Source organism: Boleophthalmus pectinirostris, unplaced genomic scaffold, assembly GCF_026225935.1.
Source record: "Boleophthalmus pectinirostris isolate CB_2022bp ecotype Guang Dong unplaced genomic scaffold, ASM2622593v1 HiC_scaffold_9, whole genome shotgun sequence".
NCBI lineage: Eukaryota > Metazoa > Chordata > Actinopteri > Gobiiformes > Gobiidae > Boleophthalmus > Boleophthalmus pectinirostris.
The window spans coordinates 17821637-17848451 of NW_026571541.1; the positions used below are offsets into that span (position 1 = coordinate 17821637).

The 26815-nt window shown below is 37.5% G+C and overlaps 1 protein-coding gene across 1 annotated transcript in view; it reads left to right on the plus strand.

Moving 5' to 3' along the window:
* Positions 1-26815, plus strand: part of dpf1 (double PHD fingers 1) — a 66726-nt gene that overhangs the window by 32403 nt on the left and 7508 nt on the right. The window contains 2 exon segments of the mRNA XM_020926788.2: positions 155-183; positions 185-287. Of these exon segments, the coding sequence (XP_020782447.2) occupies positions 155-183; positions 185-287 (132 nt within the window).

A 26815-nucleotide genomic window follows, 5' to 3' on the forward strand; every position in this document is an offset into this window, starting at 1 on the left:
GTTAACTATGAGTTAAATGAAAAAGTGTCATATCAGCCATTGGGGAAGTGAGCGGCCCATCAGTTTTTCATTCATACAGTTTGTTCATGAGAAACACTATGGGCCACAAGTTACTTTTACTAAAATGGCATTTTGACTTCTTTCTGTTTTTTAGTTTGTGGGAAACGTTACAAGAACCGCCCAGGGGCTGAGTTACCACTACACTCACACACACCTGGCAGACGAGGAGGGTGAGGAGGAATCAGAGAGACACACACTTCCCTTTCAGCGCAAGAACAACCACAAACGTGAGTCCAAATGCTACCACCATCACAGTCATATACCTTTTTGGATTTGGGATCTGGGTAGGGTTTGCCACCTGCTATTCCCTATAGAGATGTTACCTGAAATGTTCCACTAGAGGGTATTCATTTATTTCTATGGATATATGTGGTGCCATCACAGACTGTATAAAGAAGTGAACTAAATGAGTATGACATCACTCATAGTGTTTGGCTTCAGTCAAATGAACCTCGGGATGCTAGCGGTTATAAGGGCGAATTTGGATCCAGGTCCATATTTGGAATAGAAATGTATTAATAGACAAAATAGCTAAATAAATACACCAGGATCATGTAGAGCATGTTAATATGAACCAAAATAGTAAGAAGACCAAAATGACTAGGCTCATTGTAGCAGTTACAGAGAGAGGGGTGACAATATTCCAAGTCAACTGGAGCCAGGGTCAGGTTGGTTATGTCCATTTATATATGCAGTCTATGGATGCCACCAGGCCAAATTATCTACCTCTGACACCTGCAGTTGTATAATACATGAAATATTTAATGCCATACTGTGGAAAATTCCAGTCAAATCAAAAACATCTCCATGGAGACATACAAGTGGCAGACTCTTACAGCATTTATAGAGGTAACATAGTGTAGCTCAAACTACTTCTACTGCTGTTTATTCTGCAAACATCTGTCAAGTTTGAATGTACTGCTTTTGAACCTTGTTACATCGTTAATTCTGGTTTCTTCATTGCCGAATGTAGTCCTGGTTTAGTCCATCTGTAGATTTCCCCACTGTATTTACCCAGATAGACTCAGTAATTACAAAATAAATAGTTTGGCTTGATCGATCTGTGTAGGGTTGGTGCAGTCATCCTTTACAATCAGAATATTATTGAGACCATTGATTGTCCGGGGACTCTGCTGCAGCTCTGTGGACTGGGTTAGTGCTGATGGAGCTGAATCCAAATGTGCTCTCCTCATGTGGATAGGACGTCCCAGAGGAGGAGAGGGGTTTTAGCTGATTTCTTCACTTTTTACACTTTCTTTTTCAAACTCGTGTAGTGGTGCAGGTGAAAACTGGTCCGAGAGGAGTATGGCTTTCATAGAGGCATGGCTTTTTCTTCGTAGAAAGCTGCACTGGACAAAACGCTGGCAAAATGTAAAAAGTGACTTGGCTGTACTAGAAGGGCAATGGTTTAGATGAGGCATTCAAAATAAACCCCATGGAGTAGAGCTATGATTTTGTAAAGCATTTTCAGTGAATCCACACATGAACACTACGCTACTCTGGTCAGTGGTTGTGTTAGAGCAGAACAGTTTTAGGTTTCCTTTTTTTGAGCAAATAAATTATGTATAGTTGTAGTTGTGTAGTTGTGTGTAGTGTGTGTAGCTGCGTTTAGAAACTTTCACATATGCACATTTTTGAATGCAGAAAAGGTGCATTCATAGTTGTACACAAATCACATCAAAATGACAAGCACTGAACCCAAAACTAAGCCCAAAATTGGGATAGAACAGGTACTAATCAGGCCTACATCAAGACTATACTAGACACCAACAGTGAACGTAATAATCCCCAGTGGCAGGGTAATGTTATTATCTGAATAAGAATCAAGTGTTAAAAAATCCTATAACTAAGCTTTCTGGTAGAGGATCCAGCACCTGCTCATCTCTTTGGAGATGATGTTGCTTTGCCTGGTATGTTTAAGGGTAAAGGGCCCAAGGATGCAAGGGTAGCATTCATTTGTGGGAGCTGGAATCACACCACCAACCTGTGGGTCAATGGATCCAGAGGATCTAACAGAGGTGTTTTTTTTTAGACAGACAAATAATTTATTAATCCTGAGGAAAATTCAAGTTTTCCTGCAGCAAACTGTTGCTGTTGATGTTACTGCCACAGTTAGACTGCACGTCTCGCCTTTGTGTCTCAATCAGATGTCTCAGTGCAGTTTAGCAAGGGGACTGGTCAGGGAGGGTCAGCAGATCCTGTGTCAGGGCAGTTGAGGAGAGGAAGAGCCAAAAGTGCCCCTTTTTTGCATCCTGTAGCATCACAGCAGCTTCCAGGGGGAACCAGACAAACACATCAGGAAAGGCCTCGCTATTACTCCGCTCTAGTGTTCTGGTTGGTGATGAAGTGTTTCCTCTGGAAGATCTTCTGCCACATTTGTTGCCACATATGGTGTAAAAAGCCTGTAGCATCTCAAATGTCCATGGCTAGCTACTTAGCTAGCCTCTTGCACAGTGTCCATGGATATGAGAAAAACAAACTGTTGATTTCAGACAATCCAACCGTCCCTTGTTTTCATTCCTTCTAAGTTAAGTTAAAATTTAAGTTTAGTATCTGCAATAGACACCTGCAACTGAATAAATGTTATAATATAATTTTAATGCCATACTGTGGATCATTTTAAAGCAATAACATAATGAGAAAATCAGTAGCAGCCCCTTCACCAGAAAAGTTACATAGCGTACCTTTAAATAAATCTCACCTAAGTCCTTAGAGATATACAGTATAATATTTTCAGCTGGTTTCCCCCTCTTTGTGTGTCACCTCTTGTCATCTTGTCTCACTGGGGCCTTTCTCAACTATTGTGGTGTTATTTGCACCAGCTGCTCTGTCCCTCATGTGACCAGTCAAAATGTCTGCAGCAGTGAACAGAGCACACTTCTGAATGTAATTTACTTTTGCTGCATCGTAGTGGCTTCCTCCTCGCGCTGCGTCACTCCCACTGGGACTTTTGGCTTTTATATAATAAGATAAACTGCTGGAAGTGGCGGAGTTATTGAGTATTGGCAGACTTCCTGAAGCTGTGAAGTGGAGTAGTGCTAAATCTGAGGGGGATTCGACTGTACAAGCAGTTATATTGTGAAGAGCCACTGTCAAATTATCACTTGTTTTCTGGAATGTTTGCCCAGTGAGCTAGGTGTTGCTTGTGTTAAAAAAAAAAAGAAGAAAAAAAAAGAAGATGCGGTAAGTTTTTTGTTTTTCTGGTATTTTCTATCCAACTCGTCCTCATAGATTTTAAAGGTTTAACATGTAACTTTCTAGACGATTCTATGGAAATAGAAGATTAAAAGTACACTGAACATTCTTCATGGAGATATGTATGTTTTATGCCATACTGGGGGAATATTGTAGCCAAAGCAGCTACATTTCCATGGAAACAAACATGAGTAGGCCCTTCTCCAGGCCAAATAAGGCTCAGGTTTGTGGAGATGCAAGCCCACTCAGAGTAAGGATGTTTTTTGTGTTTCAGTGCACTAAAAACATCCATAATGAAAAATATTATTTTATTTTTGTCTAATTTTGCACATTAGGCTGTGGCTTTAAGTATGGACTAAGTACATATTTATGGGTTCGGTCAAGTGGTTACAGAGGGAAACGAGGCAGATTTTTTACATTCAAATGGCTCTTATTCAGAAACTAGAGGAACTATTGAAATGAAAGGTATCAGAAGGTAGGAAAGAGTTAGCACTCCAACAGCCTAAAGTTAAACCTGCAATATTCTTTCAAGTTGTTGACAAAAAATTAAAAAACTCATGTCGGTAACGGAGGGAATGAAATATGCAGCACTTTTTGGGCAATAAATACAAACAGCAATAACTAGCAGTTCTCACTTACATATCCTTAACAAACTGGTTTGAATATTTGCTTAATATAGTTTTCTACCATATGGTACAAGATTAGGTTGAAGATTTTTTATTAAGAAAGGTCATGGTAACGGAGGGAAAAGTAACGGAGGGAAAATTGTGCAAGCAAGTAGAAGGTGCATGATTTTGCATAATTTGTCATCTTTTTTCTTCCGAATACTTTAACATTACTTCAAAATGAAAGGAAACTATTTCTATAAAATATGTCAGTCCTTCCAAGCAAATTTTTCATAATTTTAAATACTTTTTTTTTTTTTTTTAAGTTCAAACAGTTCAAAGATTAAATAACACAAGATATGATGAAATACATCAATTTATTTACATGATTTGCAGGTCTTTGAAATTTGGGAAATAATTTTTGTTCCATGTTGCATACAGGGTCTGTTTAAAACGTATGTAACTTTACAACCAAAAATGGTACAGAAAAAAGGTAAATAGTTTCATAAACTAGAGTACATATGCTATCTGTTGAATACATTTTTATATCAGATGCATTAAATTGAATTTTTGGCCTTGCTGTTTACTTCTGCTTGACCAAGCCCATATGATGACAGTATGAATGTATGGAGACAAAATATGACTTTCTTTTATCTGTATCATGTTTTGTTTTGTTTTTTTGTTTTTTTGTATTCCCGGGATGCATCTGTGAGGATCTATCATGAGAGAAAAAAGAAACCATTGGTCAGATCATTTTTCCCATGGACCCAGGAATATCCCTAATTGTGGTTTTAATCTTTGGAACTCTAGTTAGCTGCCTTCTCCAGAATAAGAACAGCAATAACTGCTATTGTAAAGGTCAATGTTCATTTTTATTTTGCAGTAATTGCCCCCCTCACAGCCTCTCCAAACGGACCAGTCCCTACTTTCTGTTCAAATATGAGAGGGTCTGGATAAAACAATGGTCCAGTTTTGACGCAATCAAATTGCAGCCACTTATTTGTAGCATGTGTCTCAAATACAGAAAGCATTCATTCACTGTTTTAAATTGTGGTGTGTCTTTTAACTCTAGTGCTAGATGTCTGCAATAAAATTTTGATTCAGAATGAATAAATCTGTAATTTTTTGAAGTTCATATTTACAGATTTTACAGAGTCATGCTGTTTCTCAGTCCTTTGTATCTTTTTACCCATGCTATCATGTTTGTTTTGACACAAACAGATTATGTACTTCTCTGATTCATAAATATGTCAGTTACGACTATCAGAAATGAGTTGTGAACACAGGATATGGTTCAGTCTTTGCAAAGTTTTGATACTTTAGAGTGACATTACACTGAAGCAAACACTGCAAAATAGGTTTTTAGATTGACTGAAAACTCAAGAAAAAAAATACAAAATGGATGTAAACACATTTTCAGAAGCCTGTGATCATGGTTCTGTTTAGGTGTTTGATTTTCAACAAAAAGGTGAGTGTGATTAAGTGAAAAACTCTTGGCTTATGCTAGCTTGTGACTGTAATGTTTTTTGAGAGGGACTTGTTTAACAGCACAAAATCAGCTCTACTTTTGCAGTTTTAGCTAAATCAGCTCTTCCTGGTCAGACTGTGATAAACAAAGCCAAACTTGAGTAACAGAGCTTCAGACAGAGCAGTGCCCCAGTTAGCGTCACATGCCCAGGGAATGTTGATGACATCAGCTGCAAAATATCAGTTTTTTGTGATGTTTGTTTTGGCTATCCTCTGCTGCATCCATATAATATAATTTCATGTTTTTTGTGGTTTATTTTCACCTTGAGAGTTGTATATCTCTCTTTCTCTGTGTTTTGTAGCTACCTGTTTGTTTTGAACATTTACTTGAAGGACAATAGTGGTCTATATGCATCAGCTGTGTGCGACACCGTGTTTTGGTCAGTAAAAGCCTTGTTCACAAGACAAAAACAACAAAAGAAAAATAGCTCTCGACTTCTGAAATGGCAGAGTCGACAATCCATCCACTGCCTTTGTTCCTTTGGGGTAAAAAATAAGCAATTTGTGACAAAGAAAACACTGCCAAAGCAATTGTGATCTGTCTGGTTTTGATCTATATCTTTGAACCTTGAAAAGAAAAACATCTACGTAATTAGGAGCTGTAAATGGCATCAAATATGTGTCATATGTGCAATGTTGATTTTATGTCAGAAAATATCCTTACATGTTGAATTAGCTGTCAGTATTATTTTTGGCATAAATTTATCAATAAAAGGCCCCATATTACTCTATTTTTCATCAGAAATATTCCTGGAGTTGTTTTGTTTCATTCACACATGTTTATTACATACACCCTGCATATTTAGACTGAGTTCTTCTTTCAATCAAAAAACACCCTGTTCCACCTTGTGATGTCATGTACAGGAAGCGATCCACTGTGTTTTTAAACACCATGCACCTTTATGAGAATCATTTGGATGATTTCAGCCCTGTAAATTGCCAATCTGAACAAAAAAATAAAAGGTAGCTGTCACAAGTTAGAACAGAGTATTTTGACTTTAGAAATGTAGACAGACTAATAATACTCAGACATGTGTGAATGAAACAAAACACAACTCCAAGTATGTTTTTGAGGAGGTAACGGCATTCTAACATGGCTTAAAGCTCACAAGAGTCAATTTTGCGTGATATAGAACCTTTAATAAATAGCATATTGTAATTGAGATTGCCTTCTATGCACAAAAAGCAGCTCGAAGTTAATTATTAGTGTGTTTTAAATTGTCCTGTCTAACCAAACACTAGTTCAATATATGCTATAGGCCCTGCTGCAGAAAGAAAGCGGCGACATTTGAATTGCTTAATATCCCCCTCTCTCTCACTCACTGCCCCTCCCCAAACCCACAGTAATCTCACACACAAGAAAAAAAAATAAAAAATGCAATCTTCACTGCACAAATGAAAAAGCAGCCTTGGCTCTTTTTGGTTTGTGCAAGTCTGCGTCGTGTGTGAGATGAGAGGCTCTATTTCTCCCTATAGCACCACATATGTAATAATATTAATATGGGCCCCTCAATTGAGAACAGGCCCGCATACATAATTCATTATATAGATTCTGGCTTAGGAAAGGTCTAGACAAAATACTGTAACCACACAAAGGGCTCTCTTAGTCCTGGTTTAGAACTGGTTTAGAGCCTTGTTTTGTCCTGGTTGGACTCTAGTTCAGTCTTGGCTTCAACCTGGTTTCAGTTTGATTTTGTCTTGAGTCTATTAGCTTTGTTTTGATAAATTGTGTTACTAATGTGTTCTGGTTTCAATACAGAATCATGCTAGTTTAAAGGTCCTATATTACATAAAATGGATTCTTGTGAGCTCTAAGCCATGTTCTAAAGTAGTGTCCTCCTCAAAAACATACTTGGAGTTTTGTTTCATTCACACATCCTTGAGTAACACTTTATTATTAGTCTGTCTACATCTCCAAAGCTCAAAATGCTCTGTTCTACCTTGTGATGATATGAAGCAGTGGTTTTCAAGTTAACTGCTACCTTTTACCTTTACTTTATTCATTAAATATTGGCAATCCCAGGGCTGAAATTATCAAAATGATTCTAGTGAAGTTGTAAGGAGTTTAAAAACACAATGGAGCACTTTCTGTATTACCACATGACATCACAAGGTGGAAGTGTTTTCTGGCTGAGAGAAGAACACGATCTAAATATGCAGGATTTGTGTGTTAAATGTGTGAATGAAACAAACCAAAATCCAGGTATGTTTTTGATGAGGAAACAGCATTGTAACTTAAATCAGAAAATAGAGTAATATGGGTCCTTTAATGCTGGCTTTAAATTGGCTATGACTTTTAATTTGTTTTCTTACTTGATGATAAAAAATGTTTTTCCTTCTTCACTCACGAATGACTTTAAACATGCCATACATTTGTACATTCGATTTGATTTTGTGTGCAGTGAAGTATAAGAATAGTTTTTAATAACAAAGATTAAATTAATTAGAATATAAACGCAATTATAATGACAAAACACAAGTATTAGTTCAAGCCTGTGACCATTTTTCCCTGAAAATAACTTACATAACACAAAAAATTAGCCCAATAACTCACTTAGAACACTTAGTTTCATCGTAACATAACAGTGTATATATATTCCCATCACTGCCATTATAGAGCCTCCTTTGGTAACCATAAACCACAGCCCCATACCCTGTTTTCTGTAGCTCTCTCTGCTCAGTGCACTATAGCTGCTGTTTTTCCATTAGTTTGATAAATGACAGATTATTCCACCTGGAGATGAGATTTTCGCTGTCTCCTCCGCAGGCCGTGCATCCTCACTTAACCCCCCTCTTCACCACCGCTGTTTTCTGCACATTGTTTGGCTCCATCCATCACGCGGCCAGGACTTTTTAATATATCTTATTGAAATGGCTTTCTGCAGTCTCCTATCAACATCTTCCATATTAGCTGGTGCTTCTCACACACTACTGCAACTTCAAGTATAGGGGAATTGTACTTCACTACTACAACTTCTTCATACTACTGCAACTAGTATACCAATTACACTGCAGAAACTAAAATACTTACTTGAATAAGAACATTTTATCATGATATGAGTAAATTTCTCTAGTAAAATGATCTAGCAGACTTTTTGTACTATGAAAATACATCTTGCTACACTTAAAAGTGCACTGTGTAACTTTTCTGGAGAGGGTCCTGTTTGTCTCCATGGAGATGTTATTTCCAGTGAAGGTGTAGAGAGTTAAAAACACAGTGGAGCACTTCCTGTAATACCTCATGACATCACAAGGTGGAACAAAGTGTTTTCTATTTGAGAGAAGAACCCCAAATATGCAGGGTTTGCGTGTTAAACATGTGTGAATGAAACAAAACACAACTCCAGGTATGAAATGAACAGTTGGTGGCAGACTCTCCATCAAAAAAACTTCCAAAGTGCACCTTTAACATAAATATATTTTCATTTTCACCTTATTCCTCTTGAAAAGAAAATCCAGTTTGCAGAACATGCCTGAAGTGGTCCAAAGTTTACCTTAGAGGTCGGCCCTGCAGCATCCTGAACTTAAAATTGGTTTTGCTCCGATGGAAAAAAGTGGAGAGATGAGAAGTAGAGGCATGGAAGTAGAAAAAAGGTGCCACGAAATTGCACTGAAATGAAAGGGCTTGGATGAAAAAGATAGGAACGGATGCAGGATGTGAAAAATGTGAATGAATTTGTGAAAGAGGTTTTTGGAGAGAGCAGAGTAGAGCTGGCGTTAAAGTCCCTAAAGTAAGTCAGATGAGGACACAGATGGAGAGACGGGGGCCATTTTAGATTTAGACAGACAGCAGTATGGAGCAGAATGGAGCAGTCTGTATTTGTGTCTGGTTTAAATGCAAACAAAGCAAACTGGACTCTGTGCTTCCCTATGGGCTCTGATTGTGTACTCTGAATTACTATAGGTTTAATTTGTGGTCAGGTGAGATAGAACAATGAAATGGGGTGTGTACACTTACTTAAAGACACACTAAATCCACTAACAAGGGAATACAACACATACAATGTACTTGATGACTGTGCTAAGCCTGAACTGTCTGTAGCTATAAATTAAAAAATGTCTTGATTGCAAACACGTAAGATGGAGCCATAAGCGATGGTGGTCCTGACTCACTCCTAAAGAGCTGTGCACACCCCTGAACATTTGATCATTTGAGCACTAACTGTGAGCTGAAAGGTTTGTCAGAGCTATCGGAACTAGTCAGAATTGGATAGATTTAAATTGATAAATTAAATTAAAATTAAATTGATTTAAATACCTATAGTTTCTCTTTTTGGAATTTGAATTCAAGTAATGAAGCTTTAACCATTACACAAACCACTATAATAGATTAACATAATGAGATGACTTGCTATGAAGCCTGATGTATGCGAAAGTCAAAACAGAATATACGTATCAAATGTTGCTAGGAATAAGAAAAGGTATACTACATATAATTTGTTCCTATGAGATAGCAGTGCAGTGCCCAAGAACCCATCTCCAGATCTTAAGCTAGGTTGGATGTAATTGGAGGATTTTAAACTATTTTTACAAGCTACAGTTTCATTAACAATGGATTATTTTGTAAATTGTGATTTGACATGTACAGTGGCAGAGTGGTTTGCGTTTCTGTCTTTTAATAAGGTGGTTCTGAGCCAAACAATACAGAGGTAGAAGAATTGCAATATTTGAATGCACCAGTGGGTGTCAACTATTCACTTATACTTTGGAAATTAATATGATGCCTCTTGCTTAAAGCAAAATTAAGTTTTTAGAGTGTTTAACTATGTTATAGTTGTTTCACCTTCTCATTTACCCTCTCGAAGTTGTATTTGGAGCGATTTGTGCATATTTGAATTATCTTTAATCACTTATTTTCAAGAAGCCATTATGCAGATCAACCCCCGTTTTCACTGCCACCAGCATACGCCCACTGCTCTGTACTTACTTCGTTCTCCAATTTTATTTTCTTAATCGTGATACACGTAGGATTCGCTGCTTGCTAGTGTGATCTGTAGCTATCCATCGGATATGCTGACCTTATTGAAAATTATAACATAATGAGCCAGGTATTGTACAGTAGATTATAACAATATAGCAACTCAAGCTCAATTATGTGTTCTTTAAACCCCTAAGATGTTAATTTTTACATCAAATGCAACACCTAAACTAGTAATTATACCAAAATATAATAATAATATGGAACATTGCTTGATTGATGATTGGTCTGATAGGATTAACATTGTCTGAAAATTGCATGCAGCAGAACTCTCTTGCAATCAACTTTATGGTCTTTCGCTACAGTACCTATACACTAATCTCTTGCATCTCAATAACCTATTTTTATACCTACTAATATAAAACTCCTTTCGTCATTTCAGTTTTTGTAATGAAAAATGTCATTACCTTTGTGGTCCGAGCTCAGAGAAGCCATGGGTCAGACTGATACGCCGTGGCCTGTCTCGGCTTTATTAAAAACTCCTCAGGCTGATCTACTGTAGTGTTGCATTTCATATCTCCAGCTTTATTTGATTATGGTGCATTCAGGGCAGGGAGAGCGCAGGAAAATTAAGATTAATACCGTTATTAGTTGTTGATGTTTGCTGCTGGGAAGTGCATAATCAGAATTAAAATGTATTTGTTTACTTTATTACTATTGTCATCTCCATTATCTATTATAATTGTAGTATAAGCATAATGTTCTATTCTGACGCTGCCTTATTTCTTTATTGTAAGGCCTGTAATTATTTGTCCAGACACAAAATCAGTGCTTCTTGCTTGATAATTTGGATTTTTTTCCTTTCCCATCAAATGCTTAGTCGAAACTAAACATATTACTGTGACTGGTGTGATGGGCAGTATGAGGTGTCTTCTTACCCAAGAGAAATTTGACCCTGCAACATTCTGGTAGGAGGGTAAACACTGGTGAGTCCACTGTCCCTTCTCTTCTTTGTGATTTAGCTGAGTGAACATTATAGCTTTATTTAACCATAATGTTCATTGGGAAGTATATGTTGTGGGTGGGTTTAAATGAGAAAGCCTCAAAAAATAAATAAATCAGTGTGAAGTTATTTGAAAGAGTAAGAAGAATTAGCATTTTAAAATTTGGGGCTCAGTTGTTAAAGTATTTGTCCACTGATCCTAAGGTTGGCAGTTCGAATGCTGCTCCTGACATAAACATCATTGGTAGAGTGGTCAGATCCACTGACCCACAGGTTGGCAGTGCAATTCCAGCTCTGAAAGATGAATACCGTCATTGTGTGCTTGAGCAAGACACCTAACCCACCTTGCTCTGAGTGTCTGTGTATACTGCTGTATTAAAGGTTGTATGGAGGATTTTTTTTTTTTTTTTTTTTAAATTGTCAAAGAAAATTTAAAACACCATTACAGAGACGCAGCAGCCTTGGAATTATGATGAACAACAAAAAAATAATAAAAAAATCTATCAACTGTGGACGTGTTGAGACCAGATAAACATCAGCCAATAGAAAACCAGGCTCCCTCATTTCCTATTGGCTGTTGGGTTGTCAATCAAACTCCCTACGTTTCTAGTGTAACTGACTCGTCGGCGCGCGGGAATTATGTGGTTTATGCGTCGGTTCTTAGAGGCTTTTTCAATCTGTCGCTTTCTCACATTTCGTACAGAGTTTGTCGCGACGGCGGACGAGAATCCACGACCAGTTCGCTGCAAAAGGAAGTCAGTTTTTGAGGTCGCTGAAAGAAGAAGAGAAGAAGGAGAAAAGGAGCGAAAACAAAATGAGGTGATTCTTAGAGATTCCTTCCAGCGATGGCGCGACTGAAGCAGACGAAGGGTCTAAAGACGGATTCATCGGTCGCTGAATTATTTCTAGACAGGTCACTTCAACAGTGATTTTGAACGTGCACTGGCTGTAAACAAACGTGATTTCTAGAGTAAAGAGGCGGGAGGAGGTGTTTCTACTGAGGGAGCTGTGGAGGAGGAAGGTGGTGTCGCTGTATTTCTCTTCCCTTAAAAAATCCTCTATACAACCTTTAATGTGAGAGTGAATGTGTGAGTGGTGTTTTGATGTAAAACATTTTCAGTGCCTTGAAGGTGGAAATGTGCTATATGAAAGTAAAAATATAACAAAGTGGCAATTTTACCATTAAAGGTGCACTATGTAAGTTTTTGACAGTTGAACGTCCACCACCTGCTTGTCTCATGAACTTATTGCTTCACTTGGAATGTTCCACAGTGTAGTATTAATCTTGCATTTATTCAATTACATGTGCTTTTAATACCAAAAAAACAAAAAACATATGAGTTCTCACTGTTTAATGCCATACTGTGGAGCATTACAGGCATTACATGGAGACAGGAAAGTGGTGGAACCTCTGTTAGAAAAGTTGCATAGTTCACCTTTAAGGGAATACAAAATATTACTACAAATGATGTTAAGTAAAACCATTTCTGTTATTGATCAGTAGAAAATATAAATCTCTTTCAGCAGTGTGGTAAATCACTGCATCTGCCCATAATCTTGTTGTTGAGTTGCTAACATGCAGTGACATACATCTGAGCTGGTGTGGTGTCATGGTAGTTGCTGTGTAAAAACATATTGATTTTCCTTAAAACCAACAGAGGCTGATGTTGACTCAGTGCAACAGAAGGACCCAGTATCTCTGCGCCAAAGCTAAAAGGAAAAAGAAAAACATTTGTTCTGGTCAAATAAATAGCTTTTATCTTCCCTGGTTTTTGGGGGAATCGACTGCTCTGATTGGCTGTCGCTGGTCCCTGGTGAGATGAACAGTCACACGTGCTCAAAATGGTGGAATGAAGTACATGTTATCACTATGAGCTTGGGGGTCTTTGTATTAGGCATGCCCTGCTTCTTTATAACGACCTCGGAGAGTGAATCAGCAGGTCTTGATGCATGTTAGGGCTGCCCGCTGGCTTGCCTGCACAAAAATAAATAAATAAATAAAATCCATCAATGATTAAATGCCGTGGGCTGTATTTCAGAGCATGCAGGCTATAGACACGCCAAAGGGAGAAGGAGGGAACGCAAGGAAGGTAGGGAGCAAGGAAGCAAGGGGGCTAGGAAAGGTCTTAGGGAATAGCAGAGGAGTGGGCTAATGAGCAAAAATAAAAGAAATAGTGGACAGAACAAAGGGGAGTTTGAAGATGGACCTCCTGAATCTTGGGCGAAGAAAATGTATTTGAGTTTCTGTGCTAGTCTGTGTCAAAAGAAAGTACCTGTTATCTTTATATAATTATAGGCTATAGCATTTTGAATATGTATGTTGAAGTCATAAAAGGTGCAGATATTGTCATGAATATTGTAGTGAGGAGCAACAAATCACAATCTGTATATACTAGTATGCAAAGGATCTTAGCTTAGAATAATAAACAGTAACAAGCCATACAGTTAAACAGTCAGTTTAGCACAAAAAGAAAAAAATAATATTTTGAGAAAACTGTGTTGAAATTGTTTACAAAATGTATTGATTTTTTTTTTTATGTTTATGGACCAAAACCACTGGCATTTCATTTTAGTTATGGTGGTCCTCCAGTATCAGTTCAACTGGTTTGTCAACCCCCACTCTTATTATACATTTCCCCTGTTTCCCCACAGTTACCTGACCCCCACCCGTACCCCCATATCCCCCCCAGACCCCCTGTATCCCCCCCTCGCCCCTGCCTCCTCTCCCTGTCCAATTACCAGGAGGACTACAGCAGAACCGCACACTTCACAGCTTTCAAGTCCTGGAGAGAAATCCTCATGGGAATTATCCACCAAGACATGAATCCCCAAATGCCTCCCCAAACCCACCACACACACACATATACACAATCACATACGCGCACACACACACACACACACACACACACACACACACACACACACACACACACACACACACACATGCACACACACACACGCACACACACACAACCACAGAAACACGCACACGTACCCCACCCTGGGCCTAGTCTTCCTCACGCCCACTGCCAATGGATTCAGCCAATCTTCAGCTCATTTTCCCTCTCCTTCGTTGCTTCGGCCCGCTGAGCTGTCAGTACACTCCGATTTCACTTAATTAAACGTCTTACTTTTCATTTTATTACTACAAAATTGGACTCATGAAATAATTACCAATTTGAAGATGTAATGTTTGAGATTAAAGCGGGATTTAGTGACATCAAGTGGTGAGGTTGTAAAATGCAACAAATAGGAATATTGATCCTTATGACAAATTACTTGGATACAGGTAAAAAAAAAAGAAATATCTGACTGTACAAGTAATATATAAATCAACTAGAATTAATCTGGATAATCTCGGTGCAGATTCGCAGATGTACAGTTATACGATTGAACTGAAAAAAAAAAAAATATGGAGAACTTGAGGTGCAAAGCTTAAAGGAATAGTAGCCTGCACTGTTTTTTAAGTATTAAGATTTCAACTGAACCTGCCTTAACCTACATATTGAGGACAAATGCAAGAAGAGTTTATGGACAGACCGTGCCTCATGTGAAATCGCAGAACCTCCAGAATTCAGAATTCACTCACTAGCACTGCTTAATGACAGGCTGCATGCGCTAGAGTTTAGGTAGTAAGAATTTTTAATCAGAGAGTGTCGTTTTAGGGTGTGTGTGTATATAAAGTATATATGTAGGTCTTCCATATGTTCCTTTAAGATGTATAGGTTCTAGTTTGGTGGAGAGAAGTTCAGTCCAGATTGATAAATTGTGGTGTTCTTCTGGGTTAAAAGATTGTTCTATATGTGAGTTATAATTGTTTTAGCTGGAGCATACATTTTGTTATTTTTCCCATAGATAATATTGTTCATTTCCATCAATCACAAAATACCATTACCTGCCTTGTCAAGCTTCATTTGCCTCCTTCTACAAATAAATAACCCTATACCTTCTCTCCTCTCTTCTCTCTCTCTCTTCTCTAACTTTTTTCCTATTGTGTAAATGCGCTCAGGGAAGGGGAACCGTTTCCATGGCGACCCTCATCCCCCAAATTTAAATCAGTTTTTTTTTTTTCAAGCTTTTAGAAGAAAGTTTTCCCACTTTTCTGAGGATCCTTTCAATTACTGCAGACTGCACACAACAGGAGATTGATGCATGGGAACAAGACCAGGGCGATATTATAATTATGTTTGGGTTTGTTTACTCTTTGTCCTCATTTGCACTGTGTAAAGCCACAGTCACTTTCAGATTGAACTACAGATTTTTTATTACAAATAAAAAAAACATTTGTTTTTCATAATGATCACATAAAATTTTATGTCATATCTGATGTCCCTTAAATTGACAGACAATAATATAACAACAAAATGTTTTTAGATGTGCTCACAGTACAGTACAAACCTGGTACAGACCAGTACAGGCAGGAATAAAAATGTTACAGTACAGCTTTAGTAGTTCATTATTTTGACTAAGACCAAAACACATCCATGATCGTATGACTTATGTGGGTTATGTGGCTGGCCTTAGCTACAAACATGTATCAGGTACATTGTTTTTTTTTGTTTTGTTTGTTTGTTGGGTTGTTTTTTTTTGGTTTTTTTTATATATATATTTTTTTGTGTGTTATCTTATTTTTAATATGCATTGTCCCTTTAATAAATACATACAAATACTCAAATGTGAAATCTTGACTGTAATTAAATGTTTTTTTCCTATAGATATTAATTTAAATGGATGCTTACATAACTAGATTTTTCTTCAATCCACACAATGTAATGGTATGGAAATTGGTGACACATTTATTTAAGTAAATAGTTTAATCTAAATCTGAGGTAGTGAATGGTAGTTTGTGAATGCTGTATGAATTCTTGCAGGGAAGGCATTTAATTTCCAAGTTCTGGTTGCATTTTTGATCTGAAGTGAAGGTAGGAGCTGTAAGACTTTGAGCAGCGGGAGGGGGAAGTGTAGGCGTACCCATGAGTACCCATCATAAAGAGCAGAGTATAGTACAGTACAGTATATGTAGTACAGTATATGTAGTTGTATAGGAGCATTGGAGTGAAAAAAAAAAACACATACTCTGCACTCTTGTCGTGAGCTGCTTAATGAGCACAGCCTCTGGAGAAGTCTCACACACAACAATGAGCCTATACTGCAGCAGGAAACAGGCCCCTGCTAGATTTACTACTGTGGTCTTTGCATAATAACTTTGGCTGTCCACTCCCACCCACCTACACTCTGGGACTCTAGCGTGATGAAAAAGAGCAGTTTCTATAAGTCCTGAAAACTGTGAACATGTAGATAGGTGTTGTAAAGTGTATTTTCTGCATATAACCATGGCAACGTCTACAAATGCACAGAAATGAAGGATTTTCAATATGAGTGTAATTATAATCTATAATTTCAGCCCAGTGTGTTTTCTGTGTTAGTCCAGAGCCAGGATTAATAAATGGAAAGGTTATTAAAATTTGCAGTCATACCAGCAGGACAGGAAATCGTGTGGTTGGTCTATACCACTCATCAGAAGCATTTTAGTGACTTCTGATAATAAGAAAATTTTACAATACATCAGCTGTGAGGAGTTTATATTCTCTGTTATATTAAAGGTGAACTATGTAACTTTTTTGATGGGGCATTATTGTGTAGATTATAGATTAAATATGTGTTTGTATTGTGTTTTTATTGCTCAAAAATACCTTTAAAAACATATTGTCACAGATTTGAACTGTGTTGATCTGGTCGGGTCTGTTGCTTGTCTCTAGGTTATGTTCTCTGTAAAATCAACAGAAGATCAGAACAGATTATATTACAATGATTTGATTTAAAGGGCCCATATTGTCCTATTTTCTGATCTATGTTATTATGTTGTTTTCTCATCAAAAGCATACCTGGAGTTGTGTTTTGTTTCATTCACGTATCATTACACACAAACCCTGCATATATAGACTGAGTTCATCTCTAAAACTGAAAACACTCACAATGACTTGTGATGTCATTTGGTAATATACATGAAGTGGTCCACTGTGTTTTTAAAGTCCATACACCTTCACTAGAATCACTTGGATCATTTAAACCCTCAAATTACCAATCTCTACTGAACAAAATGTTAAAAGTAGCTGTTAACTTGAAAACTGTGCCTTGCTATCACAAGGTGGAACAGACCTTCTGAGACCTTTATTAGTGTGAAAACTGTAATAAATGCCTAATATATTATAACTGCTAGCTTTTGTAACACCAAGGTGCACAGTTGAAGTTCAGTTTTAGCCACTCCTCCCTCCCCTTTGGTGGCTCTGCTCCCTTTAATGTGATGAATGAGGGTGTCTGGCCCCATGTCCAGAAACACAACGCACATATCCTACTTTACATCAAGGATACGCAAATGTCCCCATAACAGGAGCGAGCAGAGGCTGTGAGGGTGGAGAGAAAGACACCAAAAGTCAAGGTGCTCAAGGACACGCCCTTTAGACGTCTCCCGGGACAACAGAGGAGGGGGGTAGGACAAGCTACAAAAGAACTGGGATTCTGTCTGGTTGCATGGGTCTGTATATAGTGCTGTTATAGAGCACTTTTGTTTTCATTGTGGTAAATCATCATACTTTTCTTTTGATACTTTACAGCTGATGTCATCAACTTTCTGTGGAGGTGTGATGCAAACTGTAGGCACTGCTCTGTCTGATGCTTTATCAGAATTTGATCTGAGCTTTATTTAAACACAAAGGATGTGAGCTGATTTGTGCTGTTAAACAAGTCTCTCACACATAAAATTACTGTCACAAACTAGCATATCTGATTGCTAATTGTGTTTTTCTTACGTTGAATTAAATATAAAATAGTCCAATGTGTCCTGATTTGGTCCTGGTTTGAGCCCATTATTGTCCTTAGTAGAATTAATGTATTCCTCTTTAGTACTGGTCTAGGTTTAGTTCCAGGGTTTAAGCCCAGTCTAATGAAGTGTGTGTGTGCAAGTGTGAACACAACAGACAAATATAAAATGTATGTACAAACTGTATACATAGATTCATTGACTTTGGTATAGTTGCAACAATGCTGATTTATACAAAATTTTCTGCATACAAGCATTATTAATATTAACTTATTGATAAAAACTTTAAGTCGATCACAAAAATAAACCCAACATTCAAACTAAAATACATGTTTGTTTTGAGATTTACTTTTGGTCAAATCACTTTCAGCTGAACTGAACCACTCACTAATATTAAATAAAACAATTAAAACATTAAAGGATTACAATATAGTGATTACGGAAATAGCACAGATATATTTTGATAACCAGATTGAAATAGCATTGTGAATTCATATTGCTGGTAAGGTTAGTTGTTATTACTCCTATAACCAAATGAACACAGCTCCAGAGGTGTACACAGTAATGGCACAACGCCCAGTGTTTAAATGCAGCAGCAGTACTCACATGAAGCACCAGTCACAGATGAAGAGTCACTGCCTCCTCTTCCTCCCTCTCTCACTTTTTCTGTCTCTCTCTTTCTCTCCCCTCTTTTTCTCTCCCCCTACCTCTATTTTTCTCTGTCTGCCCTTCTACTATCTCTCTATCTCTTTCTGTCTCACTTTTTCTTCCTCTCCTTCTCTCTCACACTCTTTGTCTCTCTATCTCCCCCTCTCCCCCGTCTCTCTCTGTTTCTCTCTCCCACTCCCCCTCTCTTTCCATGTCTTTTCTCCCTCTCCCTCCCCTTTCTACCGTACTTCCCTTCTCTTTTCTCTCCCCTGCCTCTCTCTCCCTCCTTCTCTCTACCTCCCTCTCTGCCCTCTCCCTCTATTTTTGTCTCCCTCTTTCCTCTCTACTCTCCCTCATCACTTCTTTTTCCTCCTCTTGCTGCCCCTCTCTTTCCATTCTCCCTCCCTCCTTCCCCCCCTCTCGCGCTCTCTCCTTGTCTTTCTCTCCATCCTCATCCTCCCCTGCTTTTCTCCCTCACCCTCTCTCCCTCCCTCTCCTCCACCCTTTTTTTCTCCCCCTCCCTCTCTCTCTCCCTTTCCTTTACCCTCCTCCCTCACCCCTCTCCTCCACCCCTCTCACTCTCTCTCCTCCACCTCATCCTCCCTCCCCCCTCCCTCTCTCTCATATATCCTCATTACTGTTCTGTCTCTCGTTCGATCTCGTCTCTGCGCCTCATTGTGCTTTATACCTCCACTTCCTGTTCCTTATTTGGTCGTCTTATGAGTTTCTGCTCCTTATTTCTAAAACAGAGATTCTCCAGATTCCTGCCACAGATGTATTATTAAGGACAGATATAGCAACCTCCCGTACATACAGATAGACCAAACTACAGTGCTATGAATACCTCTGCTTTTCAGGAAGTCATATTTTAGAATGACTTTGCATTTTATTTTTCCACTGTATGCAATTAGCTTGATTGCAATCACCCCATAAGACATAAGGCTTTACTGACGTAAGCTATAAACTGTGTCTGGAGAATAATGTTTGATATTAAACTGCTAATCACTCATGTAATTTAGAATTACGTGGTGGTTAAATTGTTTTGAATGGTCAGTTTCATACACATTTCAGTTTAGAGGTCCTGTATTATACAAAATTTACTCTTGTGAGCTTTAGGTCATGTTAAAATATTGTTACCTCCTCAAAAATATACCTGGAGTTGTGTTTCGTTTTACTCTGTCACAGCACATCTCAATACAAAATACATCACATCATTTTGTCTTATTATGAAGCCATGTACCTTCTGTCACTTAACATATGTTATTATGTTATGTTATTTAATTCATACATACCAAATTTGATCACAATATGTTTACATGTCTTACTTGCTTTAGTACCACTTTGCACCATTCCAGTTTATAATTATATTGCAGGCTTCGTGTTGTACAGCTTTCTTCCCATTGGGGTTGATGGAGATTAAATTGCCTGCACCATTTCTTCACACGAGTCTCCTGTCTGTCCTCATTGCGTCTTGCTTTGCTCATTCCCCTCCACACACACATAACTTTCACTCGTGTCCACTCAGCAGGTTGCGTAACTCCCATTGCATTGTGGGATACATAGATTTACCGATTGTGTGACTGTCCGGGACTAGAGATGACATTGCAAACTGAATAGGACATAGGCAGTTTTGGCGCATAATAAAAGTTGATGTATGGCTTGCTTGGTAATCGACTGGCCATAACAAAACAGGCAACGCTGCAGTCTTGAGACAACTCATCTATAAATCATACATGCAATGAAATCACATATTTAGAAAGAAACCACTTAACCACCACTAAGGGCCTGTGCATGTAACAGTCAATAAAGAGTTAAAATGCAAATTATTAATCCCATTCAGTTCCACAGAGGACTGGCTGTGAATGTGGCTGTGAAATACAGTTTGAACTGAGCCAAAAATTACAACTGCAGTGTGGAGATGTCAAGACTGACCAGCCTGCTTCTAATCACATGAAAAGGCAAAATTAAGCCTTTTAAATGTACTTTATATGTGACTAACAAACCCACCTGTCAAACCAAAGGATGTTGTTTTTAAATGCACTGTTTGTTGGTTAAAGGTGCACTGTGTAACTTTTCTGCAACCTGTTTGTCTGCACGGAGATGTTAATGCTTTGGTTTAAATTGTCCACAGTATGATACTAATCAAATTTGTCTACAGATGATATTTATTGCTAAAAAATTTCTTTAAAAGACATTCATTCTTACCGTGAGTAGGGTTGCCTCTCCACAAATAAGATGCAATTTTGCTTGCAAGTCTCTATGGAGATTCTTAAGTTTATGGTCATACTGTGGATCATTCTAGGCAGATCTCCATGGAGACAAGCAGGTGACGGACCCACCACCAGGCATGTTACACAGTGTACCGTTAAGTAATCATAACAGAAAAACTGGAAAACATTCTAAAAATATATATATAATTTGCTATCAGAAAATTAAGACAATAACCAGACGGTTGCAGGTTTAACGTTTATATGCTGTGCTATTATGACTCTGAGCAGGTCTCTACCGTATTTTTCACAATTTTGGTTGATTTTAACAGGAAGGGCATCTGATATATATCTAATGCTTGCGTCACTATTGTCATGGCTATTGTAAGATGACAGATTAAGAGAATCCATAAGATTTTTTAATATGCACCCCTTAAGTTGGTGAATAGAAAGGGAATTAGACAGACTTACATTTTGGTTAAGACTATTTTGTTTTTAAAGTTGAATGTACTTTTATATTGCCTTTAATAAAGTCTAAGTTGTATTTATGTTTACATATTTTTGGATTTTCAGCAACAAATTGGCCAAATTAAATAGTGGTCTGCTCCTATTCAGAGAAGCTTGCGGTTTAGGCTTGACAAAAATAATGAAGCCTGATTCCTGGAAACTAGCTTTGTTTTCCTACTCAAATAAAGAGAAAATACACAGAAAATTGAAATACTTGAAACTAGCTTTTAGTTGAATTGCTTGAATAGCTTGAATGCAGTGGTGGGCGATATATCACTTTATACCTTTGCGTGGGAGATTACTATAGATGTTTCTGTCTGCCTTGCGTTTTGCTGCATTTTTTTAAGTGCTATGTTATGCAAAGTTGACTCTTGTGAGCTTTAAGCCATGTTAGAATGTTGTTACCTTATCAAGATACCTGGAGCTGTGTTTTCTTTCATTCACGAATGTTTGAGAAATCCTTCATTATTTGTGTGTCTACATCTCCAGAGGTCAAAATGCTCTGTTGCATCTTGTGTTGTCTTGGTAGTTGTGGTAGTTTTCAGGTTAACAGCTACCTTTTATATTTTGTTCAACAGATATTGGCAATTCCAGGACTGAAATGATCCAGATGATTTTAATGAAGGTGTATGGAGTTTAAATCCCACTGGAGCACTTCCTGTATTACCACAAGAACTCAGCCTAAATATGCCAGATTTGTGTGTTAAAGATGCATGAATGAAAAAACCAAAACTCCAAGTATATGTTTGATGAGGAAACATTATAATCTAGATCAGAAATTGTGTAATATAGGCCCTTTAATAGTTTAACTACAGACAAATGACAATTACTTCATATTCTAATTTTGCATATTTCCAAAACAGTATTTTCCAAATATATTTTCAATACATTTCTCAGTTTAAGAAAAATCTATGCCTTATTATTTTAGTTGAAAAATTAGATTTAGAAATAAAAAAGTTAGGTTGACTTCCGTTGTCCAACCTTGCTTGGAAATGTTACAGTAGACTTTATAAATATTTCATTGTGCCCGTCTCCTCTTCCTCAAACTACCTCGACGACTGACAGCAGAGACCACCAGGAAATATTGGATTGGATTTGGTTTTGGTGGGTGACATTGTTAGACAGTTGTAGTGTTGTGGTCTAGTCTCACCCTTTTCCCCCCAAAATAAATAAATAAATAAAAAATGGTGGAGGCGACTAAAAGAACCGCAAGACAAGCAGACAGCAGCCCCAAAAGCCACGGCATCTTGAGACAGAATAGCAAATGAAGCAGACTGCGATATTACCCAGAATGCACTGCTCCAACTGTCTGGGGGGATCTATATGATGAATCATGAAAAGGGATGCCGTACTTTTTTTTTTTATTATCATATATCTTTTATTCCTTTTACAATTTTGCACAACTCTTGGCTTGGTTTCTTTTATGTTTTGCCTTTATATTATTTTTAATGAATTCCCCATGTGCTTGGGATTTAAGAATGTGCTAAAATGACTATTCTTTACAATTCAAGATACATTCATAAAGCGCACATGTTTTTATTATCTATACAATTTGCATTTGTAGTTTACTCTTATTTATGCCCGAATATAAAAATTCAATGATCATAACTAAACCTATACCATATCTTTGTGTATTTTATATTATATTAATATTAAATCCAATCTCACATGAATAGCAAAAAATACAAAACAATTAAATAAAAAAAGAAACATGTTAATAACATTTTTGTTTTTGTTTTAACAGAATCACAATGCAAAATTACATTTTATTCCACTCTATAGCGCATTCTTTACTTTACCCAACTTGTAGCCTTCTGTCTCTTCCAGGTATACTATTCACACTTGAATCATGAAGAGCGAAGCCATCTTATGTATAGTTTTATTTTCCTACTCCCAGTCTATATAACTTCTTTCTATTGTTTTGCCTTGTTATTTTTAATGAAATTCTCTGTACTATATGTCTCTGATTTTCTGACTCCTTGTAGCCTCCTCTCTCTCTATTCTCTCCAAGTATATTACCTCTGCTCCTTATTTTTTATGTCCTTCATCTGTCATGTCTTTTTTGCGATGTACATAAGGCTTTCTGCTCTTTAGGAGGCGGTATCCATGGAGACGGCATTGCTAGGCAACAGTCGTGTTCTCTCAAATCTCTTCCTCCCATTCGACCAATCAGGAGCTGGGAAAGAGTGGCACCATGTGAGAAAAGTTCACAACTCATTAAAGCCTTGTAAAAGAATAGGATATATAGTGTGCAATTATAAGGACTGTGTAAGTGTAGGAGGCTTTGAATTACTGAGAAATGAGATTTAACTAACTCATTTTATTTTAGCTAACTAATTTTAGTTTTAGATATTTAAATTGTGTTGACATTTGCACAGAAAATTGGAACCAAACCCAGAATTTAATCAGTAGAACAGGACCAAACCAGAGCTACATCAGGAATAAAATTGGACTCAAAAAAGAACAGAGCAAACCATCGTGAACGTACCCTTACTATTTCAACCAAATTGCTTTTTATTTAAATAAAAATAATAAAACAAAATGGATTGTTGTGACCTTTTAGCCATGATATAACGCTGTCAAAAACATATCTGAAGTTGTGTTTTTGTTTCATTCACACATTTTTGAGTAATCCTTTATTATTATACTGTTTATATGTATGTGTTTACACTCTAAAGCTCAAAATGCTCTGTCCCACCTTGTGATGTCATGTAGTGGTAGTTTTTAAGTTAGCATGTACCTTTAACCTATTGTTCAATAGTATCCAAGGGCTGAAATTATCCAAACGATACAAGTGAAAATGTATGGAGTACTTTATTTTACCACATGACATCACAAGGTGGCATACAGTGTTTTCCAAAGAGTATAACATTTTAAATATGGAGGGTGAGTGTTGAACATGTGTGTCTGTATAAAGAAGTGGACTAAGCGAGCATGATGTCACCCATTGCGTTCGGGTCCACTTAAATGAAGCTCATGATGTTTGCAGTTAGAGGGGTGAATTTGGACCAGGTTCTATATTATGAATAGGATTTTTTTTAACGGACAAAACAGCGGAATAAAAACACTAGGATCATGTAGACCGCGAATATTTTAAGACCAAAATGACAAGGCTCACAGCAGCAATTACAGAGAGAGGGGCGACAATATTCCAATGTAAGTCAATGAGAGCCAGAGTCAGTAGGAGCCGGAATATCCCACCTGCAAACTTCTTATTCGGAATGCGGTGGCGTTCCAAATTGGTGGCCACACCAGCTTGTTAAAGCCTGATCCCGTCAAAACATCCTGACAAAAACTGTTGTTGTGTCTTTAGGCAAGGCACTTCACCCATATTGCCTTGAACGAAAGTGATGTGTGAGTGACAGTGGTGGGAGGAAACGATGGTGCAAATTGCCAGCCTTGCTTCTGTCAGTCTGCCCCAGGCCAGCTGTGGCTTACCACCACCGGGTATGGAGTGAATGAATAATGCTCTGTAAAGCATCTTTGAGTGTTCACAAAACCTCTATACAAAACTGATGCATTATTATTATTATTATTATTATTATTATTATTATTTATTATTATTATTAGCTATGTCCATTTATATACAGTCTATGATTATCCACTTTCAGTTGTTGAAATGCAATGCAAATTTTAAGGTGCCCAGTGTAACTTTTCTGGTGGAAGACCGACTTCCTGCTCATCTTCATGGAGATGGTGTCGGAAATATTTCACAGTATTGCACTGAACAAAATTACAGATGTTTCTATTGCTCAAATTGACATTACTGACATGTAACTTGACTTGATTATCCCCATGAAGATGTTTAATGCCATACTGTTGAACATGCAGGCAAAGCAACATCTCATTAGGGACAAGCAACAAAAAGTTATAGAGCCCCTTTAAACATTTATAATATACTTATTTAGTCAACAGTGTGCAGAGGACTTTTTACCATGGCGCTGGGTTTGTCTATAGATTAGTATGGAGTGTTTTGAAATACCAAAGTGTCCAAAGTTGTTTAAATGACTTGAGCAAAAGCTAAAAATATAGGACTTGCACATATACCAATGCCAATAGTGGCACTGGATAAAAATGAATGATTTATCAAATAAGTAATTTTCATTTAAACAGCAGGTGCAATTGACTTTAAGTTTAAAGGTGCACTGTGTAACTTTTCTGGTAGAGGGTCTGTCAAATGCTTTTCTTCATGGAGATGTTATTGCTTCATCTGCAATGCTTCACAGTATGGTATTAATCTTCATGGAGACCAAACCAGACCAAATTACTGGTCAGATCTGTGGAGAGGCAACACCATTCACAGTCAGAATGCTTTTTTAAAATTATTATTAGGTATTTTTGAGTTATCACACCACCTGTAACAGAATAAATATAAGGTAGAGCTGTTTAGTGTCATACTGTGGAACATTCCAGGCAGAGCAATGACATAGCCATAAAAAGAAGAAGGCGAAGGACCCCCAATCAAAAAGTTACACAATGCACCTTTAATAAGCTATCCTAAATAAACATCTTGTACTTGAAATCATTGAGTTTGTGTAAATGTGCAGAAATAGTGTGACAGCAGTTGCTCAGAGACAGAGACTGAATCATTATGAAACACCTTTTGTGCTCTCACCGCTGGAGTCCAGAGACGAGACATTTTAATTGATTTGCAGAAAATCCTGAACAAAGACCGGGTTTGTTCTGTTTAAATGAGCAGATTGAAAGTAGAAAGTTGGGTTGGTGAAACTAGTGAGTCATTGATTCAGTCTCTACTACAGTCATAGATATTCTGCCCTAAATATAGATTACTGGATCAAAGATTTATGACTATTATTCATTCACTTTCTATATAAACTGGAGAGTGGCAAACATTCACTTCCATGGGCAGTTGTTTTTCACTACATAAAAGTCAACTGTATGAATTAGATTTTTATTATTAACTGATTCAAGACAGGACATGACAATAGCAAACTTGAATTTCCTTTAACTATATTGGAGGAAACCATAGTACATATAAATGCAAAAAAAAATTAAATAAAATTGTATGTAGTAGTAGTAGTAGCTATGGTAGTAGCAGCTTCGAATGTAGTTGTAGTATTAGTGGCAATAGTAGCAGCAAGGTTGATGGTTTGAATACTGCGCCATATAAACCTCATTGGTAGAGTGGTCAGATCAATGGGAGATGGAAACAGCTCCCATTGATCTGAATGAATACTGTGTCCTTGGGCAAGACACTTAACCCACCTCTCTCCCAGTGTCTGCATACACTGGTGTATGAATGTGTGTGTGAATGGGTGAGTGGTTCCTTGAATGTAAAACGTTTTGAATGCCTACATAAAAAAG